This window comes from Ochlerotatus camptorhynchus, unplaced genomic scaffold (assembly GCF_037179485.1).
Source record: "Ochlerotatus camptorhynchus isolate MF236.1 unplaced genomic scaffold, CSIRO-AGI_Acam_v1.1 ptg000274l, whole genome shotgun sequence".
NCBI lineage: Eukaryota > Metazoa > Arthropoda > Insecta > Diptera > Culicidae > Ochlerotatus > Ochlerotatus camptorhynchus.
Window position 1 is genome coordinate 2808667 of NW_027040763.1, and position 18196 is coordinate 2826862.

The following is an 18196-nucleotide window of genomic DNA, read 5'->3' on the forward strand; positions in this document are numbered from 1 at the left end:
AAAAGGAAAATAAGCCATAAAAAATACAGCAAAGTTTGTCTATGTTTTAACTATCTAGAAAATTTTCATAGATCTCTTTTCAGGATTCTTTTGAAATGTTCTCGTGAATTTTCTTTAAAATCATGTCATTTCACATACACAGAAAAAAAATAAATTTTAATATTACTTTACATCCAAGAGGATGCACTTCAATAATGTCGAAAATCTTATGTAATTTTTATGGCCACAAAAATAAAAAAAATGCAGTTAAAGCAGCGTAATGTCAGTTCATGCACTGTACTAAAGGGTGTCCACGATGAAATTGCCACACTATGAAATTGCTCTAACTTTTTAACCGTTGGGTAGAATTTTATGAAAATTTGGGTGGATTTAGTTCATAGTGCATTATTTACATCCTGCAAGTTTTAAAGTCCTGTGATCAAAACTCGCGGAAATGGAGTCGAAAGAACAGCTCGTGCGTGATAAAATCTTGCGCATTCATCACGAGAACAAGGATCTCTCGCATCGTTCCATCGCTAAAACGTTGGGAATCGCGAATTCCACGGTGTCGCGAGTGATTAAGCGGTTCGAGGAACGGTTGACCACCGATCGGAAGCCCAGAAGTGAAGGAAAAAGTATTCCGTACAACACCAAAAATCACAACCGCGTAGTTGGGGCCTTCAACCGAAATCCGAACGCCTCCGTTAGGGATGTGGCTAAGAAGCTGCACCTAAGCCGAAGTTTTGTCCAGAAGGCCAAAACTAAGGCTGGGCTTCGAACGTTCAAGGTACAAAAGGCCCCTAATCGCGACGAGAAGCAAAACAAGTCCGCCAAAACCCGTGCCAGGAAGTTGTACCTCAACATGCTGACGAAAGTTGAATGCTGCATCATGGACGACGAAACATATGTGAAGGCCGACTTCAAACAGATCCCCGGCAACCTGTTTTTCACGGCTAAGGATAAGTTCAGCGTTCCGGAGCATGTCCGCACTCAGAAGATGTCCAAATTTGCGAAGAAATTCCTGGTTTGGCAAGCCATCTGCACGTGCGGGAAGCGGAGTGCACCTTTCGTGACCCAGGACACGATGAACGGACAGGTGTACATAAAAGAGTGCCTCCAGAAGCGGCTGCTTCCTCTCCTGAAGGCCCACAACGTCCCAACAATCTTCTGGCCGGATTTGGCCTCATGCCACTACTCCAAGGACGTGCTGAAGTGGTATGCGGACAATAAGGTCAATTTCGTGCCGAAAATGTTCAACCCTCCCAACACTCCGGAGCTCCGCCCCATCGAGAAGTACTGGGCGATTATGAAGCAGCACCTTCTTAAACGACCTAAGGTAGTGAAGACAGTCGAGGAACTGAAGAAAGTATGGGTTTACATGCAAAAAACGGTTGATTCACAGGTTGTGCAGAATCTTATGGCCGGGGTTAAGGCCAAGGTGCGGGCATTTGCGTATGGACTGTAAATAAAATACGAGTAAAATGGTAAAATGAAGTTTAATAGTTATTTCTCAATCCCTGAAAATTTGATGGCAATCGGATGAAAACTCGAATTTTGCGAATCAATTTTGTGTGTGGCAATTTCATCGTGGACACCTTTTAATGATAATTTTATCCTTTTTGGCAAGTAATATTGCACCATATTTTTGACACGATTGAAGTGCACCCACTTTGATGTGATATCATAATTTTTATTTTGCTGTGTAGTTCGATTCAGAATTCCTAAGGGGTAAGTCACTCAGAACATTGTGCTGAAATTAGATTTGGCACAGCTTGGGCACATCCATCGGCACACCTTCGGCACAATATCATAGGCATTGGATTGTTCTAAATAAAATGGGAGCACCTAGGGGTAAGACAACTGTACTCAGAGTTAATATATTTGCAGTGAGTAAATTTGAGTTACTCATATTTACTCAAAAACAAACAAAGTAGTCTAATATTTTTCATCAAATAATATTTAAACAATCCCCGTCTGACAGAATGTTTTGATTTCAAGATTTAGTTTTCATTCATTAAAAGATCCAAGTTAGATGGCTCTTATCCAAGCCAAGGGATGTTTAGGTCTCTTTTTCTTTCTAGGATGGATGGCTAAAGTGTAATGTCTTTGAAGTTTTTGTTGTTGTGGGGGTGTTAGTGTTTTCATATCCCAGCCATTTATAATTATCAGGGAATCTTAAAATAGCTGAAGACTCTTCCCGGAAATCGGGAAATATTTTCGGTAGTTATTTATTAAAGCTTGAACTTCGTCAGGATCAGGCATGGAAAATCATTTACATTCATTTCATGCATTCATTTACATTCATTTGCCTCTAACTTGTTTCATCAACAGCATTCCCCAAAATGATGTAAAAAGCTTTAGTAGGTTTTGTTATTAGCTACAACTTTTGTTCATAACTTAAATCTATATCTCTTATGCATCACGAATTAGAGCGGGTAGAACTTGTTACTGTTTTTCAGTGAATGTAAAATACTTTCACTGAAAAACAGTAGTGGCTTCTGTTCGCTCTGGTTCGTCATGCATAAGAGATACGGATTTGAATTTTTAACAAAACTTGTAGCTTATAACAAAACCTACAAAAGCTCCATACATAATTTTGCGGAATTCTGTTGATGAAAAAAGTTAGGGGCAAATGAATGTAAATGAATGCACGAAATGAATGCAAATGATTTTCCATGCCTGGTCAGGATTTCTCCAGGAAGATTTTTTCGACAATTTCTGGAGGTTTATTCCAACTTCCCCATGAAGATTTCAACCAGCTTCTTCGGAAGGATTCTTATGATTTCTCTGGGAGGTTTCGTCTGACTTTGCACGAAAGTTTCGTCCAACATCTCCTGGAAGTTTTTTTTTTTAACTTGCCCTGGAAGAATCTCCGACCTTCTCCCGCAAATTTCGTCCATTGTTCAACGGAAGTTTCATCATCTTTTCATTCCAACAGTATCTGATTACAAACAGAAGTCCTACGGCTGGAAGTGGAAACTATTTCCCATTTCATCCGGACTTCCCACGGAAAACTTTTCTGAATTATTCTGAAAGTTTCATCCGGCTGCTTAAATTTGCATGGAAGTCTCTTCTAACTTCGCCCGGGAGTTTCCCACAGATTGTGTCAGAAGCGTCTACCGGTTTCGTTTGAATGATTCTTCGCCAGGAAGTTTTCCTGACTTCGCACTAAAGATTCGTCAAACTTTCTCCGGACATTTCTATCAATTTTCCTCCAAAGTTGTGTGGTCATTTTTAATATAATATATGTTTAACATGGTTTTCGTACAAAAAAACTGCTTCTCGAGAAGCCAAACTAGTTTTCTGGGAATCGGGAAATGATAATTCTAGTAAATTGCCCGGGAAGGAAACACTAGCTGGTGTGATTTCAAGACTAAGGAAGTAAGAGTTTGGCCAAATGTTTTCAGAAGATTAATTTAGCTCATGAAAATTAATACTCAATCTCACAAAATCGGTCAGACATTTCATATTTTGTTGCACTACATGCCTGAAATGAGGAAACTCATAATTAATAATTATTAATAATAATTACGGTTTTTCGTGATAAGTAACATTTTATTTACCAGCATTTATTAAGGAAGAGGGGTTTAAATCTCTGAGAATATTTGGCTGGAAAATGTCAGAGTTAGAGTCAGTTCTCTCCAGAAGCGTTCGTTGTTTTCCCTGATACTCCTGCAAAAAGACATCAATAGACACGAGTTGAAAAAGGTTGAACAGGAACAGGTTAAATTTTCATCGTCTGGTGTTGTTGTGTTTATCGATATTTAACTCAAAAGGAGCATTGTTGAAAGCAGTTTTTTATTTAACTGTTCATCCTAGGTCCAAATCACCCTAATAAAACGTCATCGGCATGGCAGTAAAGCAAGACAGCTCTGACTGTTCCGTAAGGTCACCATAGAAATCTTCCATCGATTTTGAGGGGACAGCTTGTAGTTCCTTCCATACACGTGCAATTGCCTTTTCATTGATGAAAGATGCTCCCAGTAAAGCATTGCAAGCGCACCGTTTAAAATGTTGTTGCTTTGCTTTGCTTGACAGTATCGGTTGCTATGTGTATTTTATGTTGAGCAACGCGAGTTACTCAGAGTTACTCAAAATTAACTCCGATTTTACTCATGATCACAAGTTGTCTTGCCCCAAGGGGAGCACTGCTGGTCACGGAAGCTGTTCACAACATTACGTGCTGTTTGACTGTATATTCAGGAACATTCTCTAATTAAATATACGAGAGGAACTCAGACCAGCAGTGCACTTCTCGGTTCACTTATAGATTTAAAGCCGAAATGCCGCTAGATCGATTTATCCTTGCGATTTCAAACCAAAACATTCAAGGTGTCAGAAATACCGGGTTGCCCGGATGGGTATTTTACAAACAATCGCAGCTTGCTCTATATGACCGGTACGATCGGCACACTGAAAAAAAAATTTGACCCAAGATTAGTGTGTGAAGCAACCTACCCCTTGAGAATTCCTCTAAAATAAATTTTAAAATCCTTTTGGAATTCTTTTGAAATTTTCTTTATAACTATCCAAAAATTCTATACAGATCACTCCTATAAAAAAAATCATGGAATGCATCCTAAGATTTAAAACGAAATTCGCTTGAATCCTCCATAGAATTGTCATGCTATTCACCTCAGACAAGACTTAAAAGTCTGCTCAGATAAATGCGCCTGGAATTATACTCGGAGTTCCCTTGAAAATCTTCTCAGAATTTCATTGAAATTGTGCCTTCATAACTCGATTCCCATGGTATTCTTCTCACCATGGAAATTTCTAAAGAATTCACTTGCAATTGTTTTTTAGATTCTCTTGGATTATGTTGGAAGCATCATCAGAGTTCCATACCCTCGGAATATTGTTAGGAAATGAACCAGGAATTCTTTTCACAATCGTCATGGAATTTACCTCAGAACAACCCAAGAATTCCATTCTGAGCTCTTCTAAATTCACCTAGAGCTCTTTCAACAACTACCTTGGAACTTTGCCTAAATTTGACTTGGAGTTCTAGTCATAATTCTTTTATAGTTTCTTCCAAAGCTCTTGGAATTTTGAATCCAAGAATTTATTTTAAAATCTCTTCAAAATTCAGAGCATACATATTACCCGTCTACTTCTTTAAAGTAAGTGTATCCTGAAAGTCTAGTCCAGTCTAAGAGAGTCTTGAAGTCTTTTCAAGATCCAAAATATTATTTTTTCTGGAGAGAATTATGAAGATTTTTTTTTCCGTTTTGTCATCGAAATTCATGGGATTTTGGCGGATTTTGCCCAGTGATCACGGGTTCCCAACTATATCCCAGGTTTTACGATTTCCCGATTTCACGGTTGTTTGGTCAGCCCGAATGTGTAAAGTCTGGAACGCGCACAAATTGGTCAACTTCAAATTGGTGTATTTCTGTTAAAAATGCATTAAAAAAACCTGAAACGCTGCATTTGGAAGTTGAGTGTATATACATACAATGGTTGCTATGATGAGTTTTCACCGATTGCTCTCCAGTTTTCAAAATAACGTCCAAGCAAGAGGAGCAGCGTGTCAAAATTTTGCTCGCGCAGCAAGTGAATCCGACGTTCTCACACGCCAAGTTGGCAAAATTTCTGGATGTGGCCAAATCGACCGTGACAAACGTTTTAAAAGTGTTCGGGGAGCGTCTGTCGACCGCCAGGAAGCCTGGAAGCGGCAGCAATCGTAATCCTAACCTCTCCATCCGGGACGTCGCTGGCAAGCTCAATGTCTCCCATACTACTGTGCAGCGGGTCAAGAAACAAACCGGGTTGTCGACGTTTAAGAAGGTGAAGGTGGCGAACCAAGATTGCAAACAAAACACGTCGGCATAGTAGCGGTCCCGAAAGCTGTATACGAATCTACTTACAAAGTTCGACTGTGTCGTCATGGACGACGAAACTTATGTGAAGGCGGATTTCAAGTAGCTTCCGAGACAGGAGTTTTATACCCCATCAGGAAAAGGGAAGGTGGCTGAAATTTTCAAAACCATAAAACTATCGAAGTTCCCGAAAAAATATCTCGTCTGGCAGGTCACGTGTGGTCTAAAAAGCGGCATTTTCATTACTGCGGGAACCATCAATCAAGAGATCTACGTCCAGGAGTGCCTGGAAAAGCGGCTGCTACCATTCCTGTTGCAACATAATAGACCTGTTCTGTTCTGGCCGGACTTGGCGAGCTGCCACTATGGGAAAAAGTCAATCGAAAGGTACGATGCGAAGGATGCGAACAACATGGTTGTGGTATCCAAAGATCACAACCCTCCCAACAGCCCAGAACTCCGCCCTATCGAACGGTATTGGGCCTTGGTCAAACGGAATCTAAAAAAAAAACTAATAAATCCATGGAAAACGAGCAGCAGTTTAAATCTAACTGGCGTTCGGCGGCGAATAAGGTCGATGAGACCACTGTGCAAAATTTAATGGAAGGGGTTAAGCGGAAGGCACGGCAGTTCGGATTTGGCAAACCAAAAGAATAAACGGACATTGTTTCCTTTAAATATATGAATTGAACTACCAAAAGAAAAATATGAAGATTTTTATGATATGAATTTTGACTGAAAGAAACGATTTTTTTGTCGACCATTTTTTGCGCATTCCAGCCTTTTAATAAATACAGGTGTTTTATCCATAACGCATGATTTTTTTTCTGTTTTTTAATAATATCAATAGATTACAGAGAAATTCAGCTAAATTTCATGAAGCTTCATGCTGAGAAGTTTAGTAGCCACAGATCTTGAAGTATTTTTTGTGCCTGTAACATCTACTTAACGAGAGGCCAGCGACTCACCGACGCCCCCATAGATGCTACGGAGTTGGATAGTTGGGTAGGAGATGGGTCAGAGTTCGCTTGAGCAGACGATGCGACCATAGTAATTGTTATGTTTTGGAGGAACTTGGGAGTAAACCCATGATCATGCTTGGCATGCACAGTTGTACACACCAACTGCTCATTTGTTAATAGCTTTTCATCCAGTTGTTGAAATTTAGATTTCTTTAAAGTAATTGATAGATTAGGATCATAGTTTACTGTAGACATGCAAAGAGTAGGTAAATCTTATCATTTGAATCAACACCAATGATCTTTTAGACTTATAGGCCGAGAACAGCATTTCTCACTTCATTTTTGCAACGCAAAATCAAATACAGTTTATTACTATAATTAAAATTTCATAATTTTTTTAATTTTTTTAACATACCTATAAAAACTCTATTCTATCGACTGCTTCAAACAGAACTATGTTTCGTCAACTCTGTGCAAAGTTATTAGCAAATGAGCAGTTCGTGAGCAAAACTGTGTACGCCAAGCATGCCCATGATCTCCTAGTCAGTCAGCAAAAGCGGCAGCCACCAAGCAAAATTTTAGAATTTTATTGGGTGAAGTTTTAATAAATACTGATTGAAATATAATGTAAACAAATAAAAAGGATGTGTCTCACCCGAATGATCTGATGTATTTAGCTGAGTACTGCGAACTCAGCCGATTTTATTTTTCAAGTGAGTCTTTATATAAGTGAGCACCTGCCCACAAAGCTCACATGACTCTTATAAAGTTTAATTATATTCTTGTTTCAGCAACCCAGTTTTGGCATTATTAATATCAAATTTAAACACTTTTTCGAGCATCACGCTCGATGATTTACATTATCGACAGGTTGATGTTTCGACAGTTTCATAATTATAATTCTTAATTTGTTTTTCAGTAGGTGGCACTGGCAACACCTTTACTTGTGGTTCAAACAGTAACTACCTACGTGACTTTTGAGCTCTTTTGAATGTTTGGCTCCCGTTTGACAGTTTGACTCGGCTCCCAGATGACAAGTAGTTCGCAGTACTCAGGTATTTAGCCAGCTTCTCGTAAAAAAGGAAGGGTATTACCGAAGCCAACAAATCAAGACTGGCAACTCTTCCATTTTCTCATGGATTCTGGCAAAGTTGCCAGTCTTCTTGATTTGTTGTCTTCGGTATTTCCCAAATGATCTGATGAAATTAGCCAGCCTCGTGTTTCCTAAGCTGGATCAAAATGCATTTTCACACCAACTGCTCATTTGTTAATAACTTTTCACTCAGTTGTTGAAATTTGTGTTTCTTTAAAGTAATTGATAGATTAGGATCATAGTTTACTATAGATCTGCAAAGAGTAGGTAAATCTTAAAATTTGAATCACCACCAATGAATGTTTACACTCAAAGTCCGAGAAGTGCAGCGAGCATTTTTCACTTCATTTTTACAACGCAAAAACAAATACAGTTTATTCTTAGAATTAAAAACTACTTTTTTAAGTGCATATAACAAGCTTAAACTCTATTCTATCTACTGCTTCAAAACGAACTATGTATCGTCAACTCTGTGCAAAGTTATTAGCAAATGAGCAGTTCGTGATCAAAACTGTGTATGCCAATGACTTCCTGCCCTGCGCTTGGAATTAACGACTTTCGGATAAAGATGAATTTGAAACATCCTCGCAGCAAATTGCTTCTCATTGACGTGATCTTGCCAAAGGAGGCTGTTGTTCAAACTTGAACTCACTAAGTGCTTGATCTACTGTTGTTCGAAATTCGGTGCTGGTGGATTTTTCACTTAAGGTATTTTTACCAAATCAGCAGCCGATAATTGGAAAATTACGGCGGATAAACGGATAAAACGAACCTGACACTTCAAGCGTAATTATTCAAATCTACGTATCTGCTTATGTAAACAATTACTTCAATCGACGATTTGTCTTAACTGCTAACTCACCCACGCAAACAAACACCATCATCAGGTAGGGGAATCTTTCCCCTACTAGCTGGTGTTGTTAGTTTCTGTAAGTGAGCTAGCGGTTGTCACAAATTGAAGTGTTTGTTTACAAAATCAGATACGTCGATTTGAATAGTAACGCTTGAATTGTTCACGGGTACAGCCTACTTCTTTTCCGTGGACCTTAAGTCGAGTGAGCGGAATTACAAACCCCTATTAAAAATAAACTATAAGTCTTATAAGAGCTTAACGACGTGTTCGGGGTATCATCCAAACCAGGGTCCATAACGTCTTTTCGTTAACGCCTGCTATGAGAATATCCAATTGCAGACGTTAACGAAAAGACGTTATCGAGTTATCGATTAACAACCCTGATCCAAACCATTAAAAAAACGATTGAATTTTATTTCTAAATCATAAATTACATACAGTTTTGAGCTAATCGAATAAAACTGTTTAAATATCATGCACGGTAATATGACTATGTTTTACACATTTTTGAGAATACGGTTTATACGTCAAAAAATGTTTAGATTTTAGTTATAAATGAAGAGTACTTTTTATGCATTTCCGAGTATGTCAACGACGAACAAAAATGTGTAAAAAGTAGTCCCCGCTGAGAAAAGAAAATTTATGCCGCGACGTGCCGCCATTTTCAAAACAGCGTTCATTGGAAAAGCAGCGTTTTAATTCAGTTCCCGGTCCCGGATTATTTCTGCGGTGGGTCAGCGGAAAATGGAGGAATTGTCCACTTTGGAACAGGACGTATTCACGACACTGGCAGGTAATTAAAGCATTTACTTTTATTGTTAACCAAATAAAAAATTTTAACCGAATAAAAAAGAACATCGAGTATTCATTACGTGTTAAATTAAATTTTCATCAAAATGTAGATCATGTCCGCGGATGCCTCCGAATCATGGGACAACTGTCCAGAAAAGGCGTTAAAAAACCGCCAAATGTGATGCCATTGGGAGTCGAGGAGGAGTTAGCAGCACCGCTGATTCGATGGATTGGTGTAAGTGTTTTGACGATTGATTCGAATAAAATCTAGAAAGGATTTATTCCATTTAATTAAATAAATAAATAAATAAATATTACTGTTAAAATTCTTATGCATTTTCATTCAATATTTGAAACGAACTTGAAATACAAAATTTGTTTTATCTTAGGTATATTTTTTTTTTCAATGTAAAAACTATGCATTTAACTATGCATGTGGGAGTATAAATTACGCATTTATACTTTGTTCGGGGTGTCAAAACTACGCATTTTTAAGTTTACTATGTGGTGTAAAAAGTATGCAGATTCTGACGTACATTCAATTTACGCAAAAGAGAGTAAAAACAGTATACTCCTTTATTGGGTAGTCCCATTTTCCAAAGAAAGAGCGTACTTTATAGTCATAAGAGAGTTTGTTGTGATTACCGTGTGCAATTCAATAAAATCCCCATTGTGTAACATTCTCCCTACCAAAATAAACTCATGCGCCCAGTTTCGTCAGAACTGCGTAATACCTGGCCTTAATGTACTTTGATCATCAACATGCATTGGAAAAGTGGCAGTAGTAGCTATGTAGTTCTATCACAAACCTTAGGTCAACTTGAGGTGAGCTCCGTTTATCCAGAACACAAACCGCATTTTGGCTCAAAAGGCGTTTTCTTCGATGCACTGAAAACGAAACTCCTTCAGAGGATGAGTCACTTTTACTCATTCGTATACACGGCCAATCAGAACAACTCAGCGACTGAATTTAAATTGACTCAGAGCATTTTCTTTCCATACGAAATTTACTCATATCTGGGAAAACCTGCATGAATGCATAGCTAATGAGTAACTGCAGGTTATCCAAAATATGAGTAAATTTCGTATGGAAAGAAAATGCTCAAATCAATTGAATTCAATCGCTGAGTAGTTCTGATTGGCTATGTATAGAAATTTATAAGAGCGAACACGCGGAAACCGCAAAATATGTACGCAAAAATGGCTATACACGCTAACTTGAAAGTACTCATTAATGAGTAAAAAAAGACCCATTTTGAAGAAAAGTGGCTTAACTCATTAATGATTAAACAATTTTACCCATTAATGAGTATCTGTTACCCATTAATGATTAACAATTACTCATTAATGGGTAACAGATACTCATTAATGGGTAAAAAATTTACTCATTTAATGAGTTAAGCCACTTTTCTTCAAAATGGGTCTTTTTCAACCATTAATGGGTACTTTCGAGTTAGCGTGTAAAGGACTCAATTTTGCGTATAAAATATGCATATTCGACTAAGAGGAAGAGGAGACAATAAGGGGACTTTATGAACCAATCAAGAGCAAATTGACATTACGTCGAAAGTAAAAAAGATAAAAAAAAAAGTCGAGCTATTGGCGTCTTGCAGTGAAACTTTTCCATGCTTTCGCCACCTACATTTCGAAGTGAGAACTACTAGAAGGAGGATAGTTTCCAAATTCTTCAAGTAAAACAGACGATTTTTGGGGCAAATCGGTACATAAAGAAAAACTAATAATTTCCCGTGAAAACTTTTGCTTGAATCGTGTAAGAAAATGTGTTTGCAAACTAACTGTTATTATTTCGGTATGGATCGGAGATGTTTTCATGGAAAATTATGCATAACAAATTTGCATCCACAGGGAGAGGTTACCTCCTGCGCAGCGGCATTTTTCGGAAAATGGTGAATATGTGCGATTTCCACTAGGATGAAAGTGGAAATTAAGTGAATTTACTTAGGAAAGGTTGTATCATGCTGGTGGTAATGGAGATAGGTTGTATAGGACGCCAAAATTCAATAAATGTTCATTTTGGCCTTTTGTTAGCAAACATATTGATGCTCACAATTTTCGACGGAAAACGCAACGGAACTTGCTTTACTCAACACGCACCATACTATAAAATGGTGCTAGATGGTCTTCAAAGTGATAGCAAGATGAAAAATCATCTCTATTTTGAGTAATTGAGCAATTTACTTCTGTTTACATCATATTTACGATGCAGCATTGTTGGAGCCGCGAAATGAAATGAATATATCTTATGAAAGTTCAACTGGAAAAGTCAAAGTTGCACATCAGTCTGATCGTAAAAACGTTTTCTTCTGCAATTCGAATGTTATATTGGAAGAATTTTACACAGGCTTGATGAAAATTATGATTTAACGCTAATTTTCACGAATTTTATATGCAGTCTGTCAACATTATCATCATCATGCAGTGGCGACATCTGCGTTAGAGCTTTTACGGCAATCTTCCAATTGAGAAATCCAACTTAAACTCCTGCGCGCCTGGTGGCAGGAATAAGCACTAACCGACGGTGATAAGTCTGTGACAGCCTTTGACAATTTCATTGATTGTTTGCAAAATTGTTTAATTTCAATGTAATTTCATGCAAATTTCTTGTCAGCATGGATGAACCTTGTACAAAATGCATAAAATTATTTTGTAATGCATTGTTCCTAAATAAAAAGCTACTTCAAGACAGTTAAATTACAGAAAACATGTTAAGGTTTGAAATCATCTGCCGATTAAACAGCAGACAAAGTTGGCCGACTAAATCCATCGACGAAAAACTATTAAATAGGCCGGTTGCCGGATGCTTGATAAAAGCTTCTTTTATCGATATGTGTGCTGAAAGTACCTGGGAATGTCTTCACATGAGCGTGGGGATGCAAAGAGAAAATTAACGAAGAGAATCTGTCAATGTTACTTAGGACCTAATACAATGTTCAGCTTGAAATGTTTTCTCGATTTTCCTCAAAAATTTCCTTGAACACAGCCAAAGCTAAGAGGAAGAGGAGACAACTAGCTTATTTTTGTCTGTGACGTGTTCTTCTTCTCTCACGGAAACGACCGTGCAAAAACTATTTCATTATGGACGACGCAGTCGACTGTCAAAGTACAATAAAATAGATTCCCTGTTGTAAAAATTCTCGCGTTTCTATGCGTTTGCCCGACCAATCAGGCGCTGGTTCGCGTTTGACAGAAAATAGCAAGAGCAAATTTTCATAATGTCGAAAGTAGCATTCGCACCGATCCGAGGAAAATAAAGTTTTATTTTGCTGACCGAAAAGTTATTCCTATTTCCAATTAAACGCATATTATCTCATGGTTCAGCATTTTTCCTCTGAGAACAGTTCACAAACTACGCAATAAACACGAAAAAGTACACGGTAAAAAAAACATCACGTTCATGAAAGTGATTTGCTGTTGAATTTGCACTACTTGCCAAACATTGCAATTCGATGTGCAAATCCCTTGGAAGAGATCATATCGAAGCACGATGAAACCAACAGGAAATCACTTCATTTTAGATTGTATTGCACATCGTTGTTGATGTGCTGTGCTTTGAACTCGAAATGTCAACCATACTGATATTAACAAACTACCACTTTAAGTTTAAATAATTTATCCTTGGATTTATTTTTACTGAAAATGGGTTTAAATAAATATATAGCCTTGTTCATACTGCAAGCCTTGTTATATGCTATTCAAACCTTCCGTCCGTCAGTAGCCTGCTTTAATTTTTATTTTTATTTTTTGAGATTTTGGTACACTGAGGAAACTAGAATTACGATTTTTATAATATGATTCGTATGAACAAGCATTTTGAGCTATGGAAATAGTTTCATACGACACGTATGGTATTCATAGCATGCTTATGAAAATTACATAACTTAAAAATGATTCCCATACGAAATGAGTCTAAATTTCATACGAGGCTGTAATGAACTTTTTGAGTAGATCTTGTGTGCTAAAATCATACGTCGTCCGTATGAAACGCTCGTATGATTTGTTCATAACAAAACAATATGGCGTACGAGTCGAAATTGCTAGCGTATGTTAAAGTTCCGGCGGAAACTTGGGCTGTATTGAGAAGTAAAAACGCTGAATTCTAAATAACGTTCCGGATCCTACCTACATATTTAAAATTATAGAGTGTATGGCTTTAATGATGCCATATGAATGATTAGATGTTGATAATTAATTTGCAAACTACAATGCTACAATGAATTTCATAGTTGATTCGATTGCTTTTCGTATTCCTCTCGTTTCTAATTCATACGAATGAAACGTAAATTTCATACTCATAACGTATCATTTTCATACGACACATTTATGAAATCCATATTTGTCTATTGCAAAAAACATAAATGATAACAGATGTGCGCGTTCATATTTCTACCGTATGAAATTCAAAATAAATTCTTTTGGTTAAATTCCATTAACATTTCGTATGAAATTTGAACGAATTATTTCCTCAGTGTAGTAATCTATTTCATCTCAGTCTGTGTTTATTCGAATTTGAGTGAAATTCGCCACAAAATGGATCGCGACCGTACATATTCGATCTAAGCGGATTTCCTACAATTTTCGTATTTTTTGCATGTTTTTGAACAACAGCTGACAACAAATAGCGATGCTGAAACAAGCTCCTAATGGCAGTAATCTAATAGGTATTTATCAGAAGTCAATGCTTTCTTTTCCGTTCCACTACGATGCAACCATCCCCGCACGACACATTCTAATATTCATCCATAATTTTATTCTATGCTTTTTTACCTTACTCGCAAAATCTTCGAAATATGTACATGTATATATATCAACATACTTTTCAATTTCTTCAATTACTCTTACTTTTCTCGTGTGTTTAATTATCTTCATTCTACGCGGCGGTTAGGCGACGACACAAACTATCATAATACTATTAAATAAAAACTAAGGACGTAGCTTTAATCTTGTATGTTATGCATGTTATGTGTATGTATTGTAATGCAGATCGATCGATGCAAAAAGCGCACAGCAATGGGGCTTTTCAAGTTGGACGAAATAAAAACATCAACTAAACTCAAGTCAAACCGCCAATGTTTTTTGTTCGTTTTTATTTCTTACGTTTTTGTGTGAGCAGTCTACACCTTTCTAGCAGCACTTTAATCATTAATTAGTACAACACACTAGCCAGTTTGTTTTAAAGTTTATTCAGTACATCGACATCATTACTAAAAGATATTCACATTGAATCACTACTTCTGCGTTTAATTGGTTTATCATTGTTACGATCTAGGTTCAATTAGTTTTATTAGATTTTTGCGTGCCCCACACACGTGTGGCGACACAACAGGACAAAAGTTAACTACTCATTGTTGTAGGTTGTTAATGCAAACAGGCTTACAGCTGCTCTTCTCCGACGATTTTTTTTTTATATAAATATCGTTCCTCTAGCAATCGGAAAGAAGAAAAAAAGTCGGAACTAAGTAAGAATGGATTCGATGAATAATTACAAAATACAACTAAAAGTGAAACACGCACAAATGCACGGAAAAGCAACGATGGGATTCAAAATGATGATTTATCACTTTCTTTCCCCGCATTGAAATTACTGCAAAAAAATGTGCATGATTAGTATGTGTGTGTGTGTTTGTGTATGTATTTGTCCTTTCTTATAAATAGATCTGCACTTTTTTCATTTAAAAACGTGTTTCTTTTGCACTTAACGATACCAATCGTAACTAAATACTACTATTTACAAATTAGTTTTCTTTTGCGTTTTGGAGCGCTGCCTCCGGAGGGCTCCCGCTATCGGGCGGCAGCTTGGGAGGGGAGATTTCGTTTTAATTACATAGTTTTAGTCATTTATTCTGTTATAGTTTGTGGAAAGGGATGGAAACAAGGTCCTATGCGATAAAAATATAAATGTAGACTTCTACACGATGATTTTCGTTCACTTATTCCGACCAAAATTGTGTCGGTGACGATGCCTCACACATGGGATAGTGATTACATGTGATCTGTTTATTTTTAAATGGAGTGGAGTGTCTAAATTTGATGCAATTTAGAGGGTATCATTTGTTTTTGTTAGTAGCAGTAGTAGTAGTACTATAACGCTGGCTGGCTTGAGAACCACATAATGCTAAAGGTAAAGGGGGAGTTTTCTAGATTAATAAGTTATCTTTTTCTTTATTTGTAAAACAGTCTATTTTCTTGCTTGAATACATTTAAGTTTATGTTTTGAGTTTATGATTTTTTGATATTATTTTTTCGTTTAAATAATTTTGATCTTACTCCAAAATGCTTTCCAAAGGTTTCAAAAAACTTATCTCGTCTGGTTCGTGTCTCCTTCAAGTGGAACAGCTTCCAACCTCGATTCTGCGATCAATACTGAAAAGTTTTCCCCGGAAAAAGAAAATCGTAATTTGCGCCTGCAACTTCACTTAAAAATCTTCCAGAAACGAAAATTTTAGTTCGATGAAAAAAAGAAGATCCGGTGAAAATTTTATCGAAAAAATACTGCAACGGTATTTTCCTCACAAACACAGTCAGTAGTAATGCGCTCTCGCTTGGCGAGATTCCTATAATAAAGCGAAATCAAATTAATCTAAAGAAAACTATCGTTCACAAAATCTCATCGCCGCATCTCTGCTCGCTGCTCCAACTATTCCGGTTCATCTTCCAAAACCATCAACGCCGCTTCCAGACCACCACCGCCTTCTTCCTCTTGGTGGTCAAACTTCGCCGTAGCGATCGCAATCGACGACTCTGCCAAGCCATCACCACCATCATCCTGCTCTTCCAACAACTGTTGCGACCGGTGGCATTCCTCCGATGGATACTCAACCTCCGGAGCAACTCCCTCCTCCAGCAAGGTTGTTACTGCTGACGTTACACCCGATGTTGCGGCTGCTACTGCTGCTCCACCGGTAGCGTGATATCATGACGCGTGCTTCTCGGTTAGCTCGGCCCAACGCTGCTCGAAGTACTTGCGCATCCCGTGGCCGGCAATGCCGACCGGCGAGTCGTCCTCGTTGAACATTTCGCAGTTGTCGAATATCTGCCGGACGTCGACGATGAAGTCATCGCGCGATTTGTAGCTGCAATCGTAGGATGAAAAAAATTATGATGGAAAAATTCGAAAACCCATTGCTCAACTTACACCAAGTCCTGCAGACGCTTTTTGATGGTCGACAAATCCATCGGGTACTTGATGACCTTGCGGTACGTGGCGAACTGTTTGGTATTCACCGGCAGCAGAAACGGCCAAGAATCCTCGTGCACCTGGATAGTGTGGATTATGTTGTTGGCATTAGTATTAAGGTAAAATGGATTCGAATGCGGGTGTAACTATTGCGAAAAGAAAAATCTCCTAAAGGGTGTCCACGATGAAATTGCCACACTATGAAATTGCTCTAACTTTTTAACCGTTGGGTAGAATTTAATGAAAATTTGGGTGGATTTAGTTCATAGTGCATTATTTACATCCTGCAAGTTTTAAAGTCCTGTGATCAAAACTCGCGGAAATGGAGTCGAAAGAACAGCTCGTGCGTGATAAAATCTTGCGCATTCATCACGAGAACAAGGATCTCTCGCATCGTTCCATCGCTAAAACGTTGGGAATCGCGAATTCCACGGTGTCGCGAGTGATTAAGCGGTTCGAGGAACGGTTGACCACCGATCGGAAGCCCAGAAGTGAAGGAAAAAGTATTCCGTACAACACCAAAAATCACAACCGCGTAGTTGGGGCCTTCAACCGAAATCCGAACGCCTCCGTTAGGGATGTGGCTAAGAAGCTGCACCTAAGCCGAAGTTTTGTCCAGAAGGCCAAAACTAAGGCTGGGCTTCGAACGTTCAAGGTACAAAAGGCCCCTAATCGCGACGAGAAGCAGAACAAGTCCGCCAAAACCCGTGCCAGGAAGTTGTACCTCAACATGCTGACGAAAGTTGAATGCTGCATCATGGACGACGAAACATATGTGAAGGCCGACTTCAAACAGATCCCCGGCAACCTGTTTTTCACGGCCAAGGATAAGTTCAGCGTTCCGGAGCATGTCCGCACTCAGAAGATGTCCAAATTTGCGAAGAAATTCCTGGTTTGGCAAGCCATCTGCACGTGCGGGAAGCGGAGTGCACCTTTCGTGACCCAGGACACGATGAACGGACAGGTGTACATAAAAGAGTGCCTCCAGAAGCGGCTGCTTCCTCTCCTGAAGGCCCACAACGTCCCAACAATCTTCTGGCCGGATTTGGCCTCATGCCACTACTCCAAGGACGTGCTGAAGTGGTATGCGGACAATAAGGTCAATTTCGTGCCGAAAATGTTCAACCCTCCCAACACTCCGGAGTTCCGCCCCATCGAGAAGTACTGGGCGATTATGAAGCAGCACCTTCTTAAACGACCTAAGGTAGTGAAGACAGTCGAGGGACTGAAGAAAGTATGGGTTTACATGCAAAAAACGGTTGATTCACAGGTTGTGCAGAATCTTATGGCCGGGGTTAAGGCCAAGGTGCGCGCATTTGCGTATGGACTGTAAATAAAATACGAGTAAAATGGTAAAATGAAGTTTAATAGTTATTTCTCAATCCCTGAAAATTTGATGGCAATCGGATGAAAACTCGAATTTTGCGAATCAATTTTGTGTGTGGCAATTTCATCGTGGACACCCTTTATCTGGCTATATGGTACCGCTGTGAACAAATC

General features: G+C 38.5%; 1 protein-coding gene across 10 annotated transcripts in view; it reads right to left on the reverse strand.

The window, feature by feature from the left end:
- Window positions 1-14246: 14246 nt before the first annotated feature.
- The window catches only part of tou (toutatis), a 208282-nt gene continuing 204332 nt past the window's right edge, over window positions 14247-18196 (reverse strand). For all 10 annotated transcript variants that reach the window (XM_065227438.1, XM_065227444.1, XM_065227442.1 and 7 more), the window contains 2 exons: window positions 16655-16776; window positions 14247-16592 (listed from right to left, as the gene is read on the reverse strand). In XM_065227438.1, coding sequence (XP_065083510.1) covers window positions 16433-16592; window positions 16655-16776 — 282 coding nt within the window. In that variant the 3' untranslated portion in view covers window positions 14247-16432. The remainder of the gene's footprint in view (window positions 16593-16654; window positions 16777-18196) is intronic.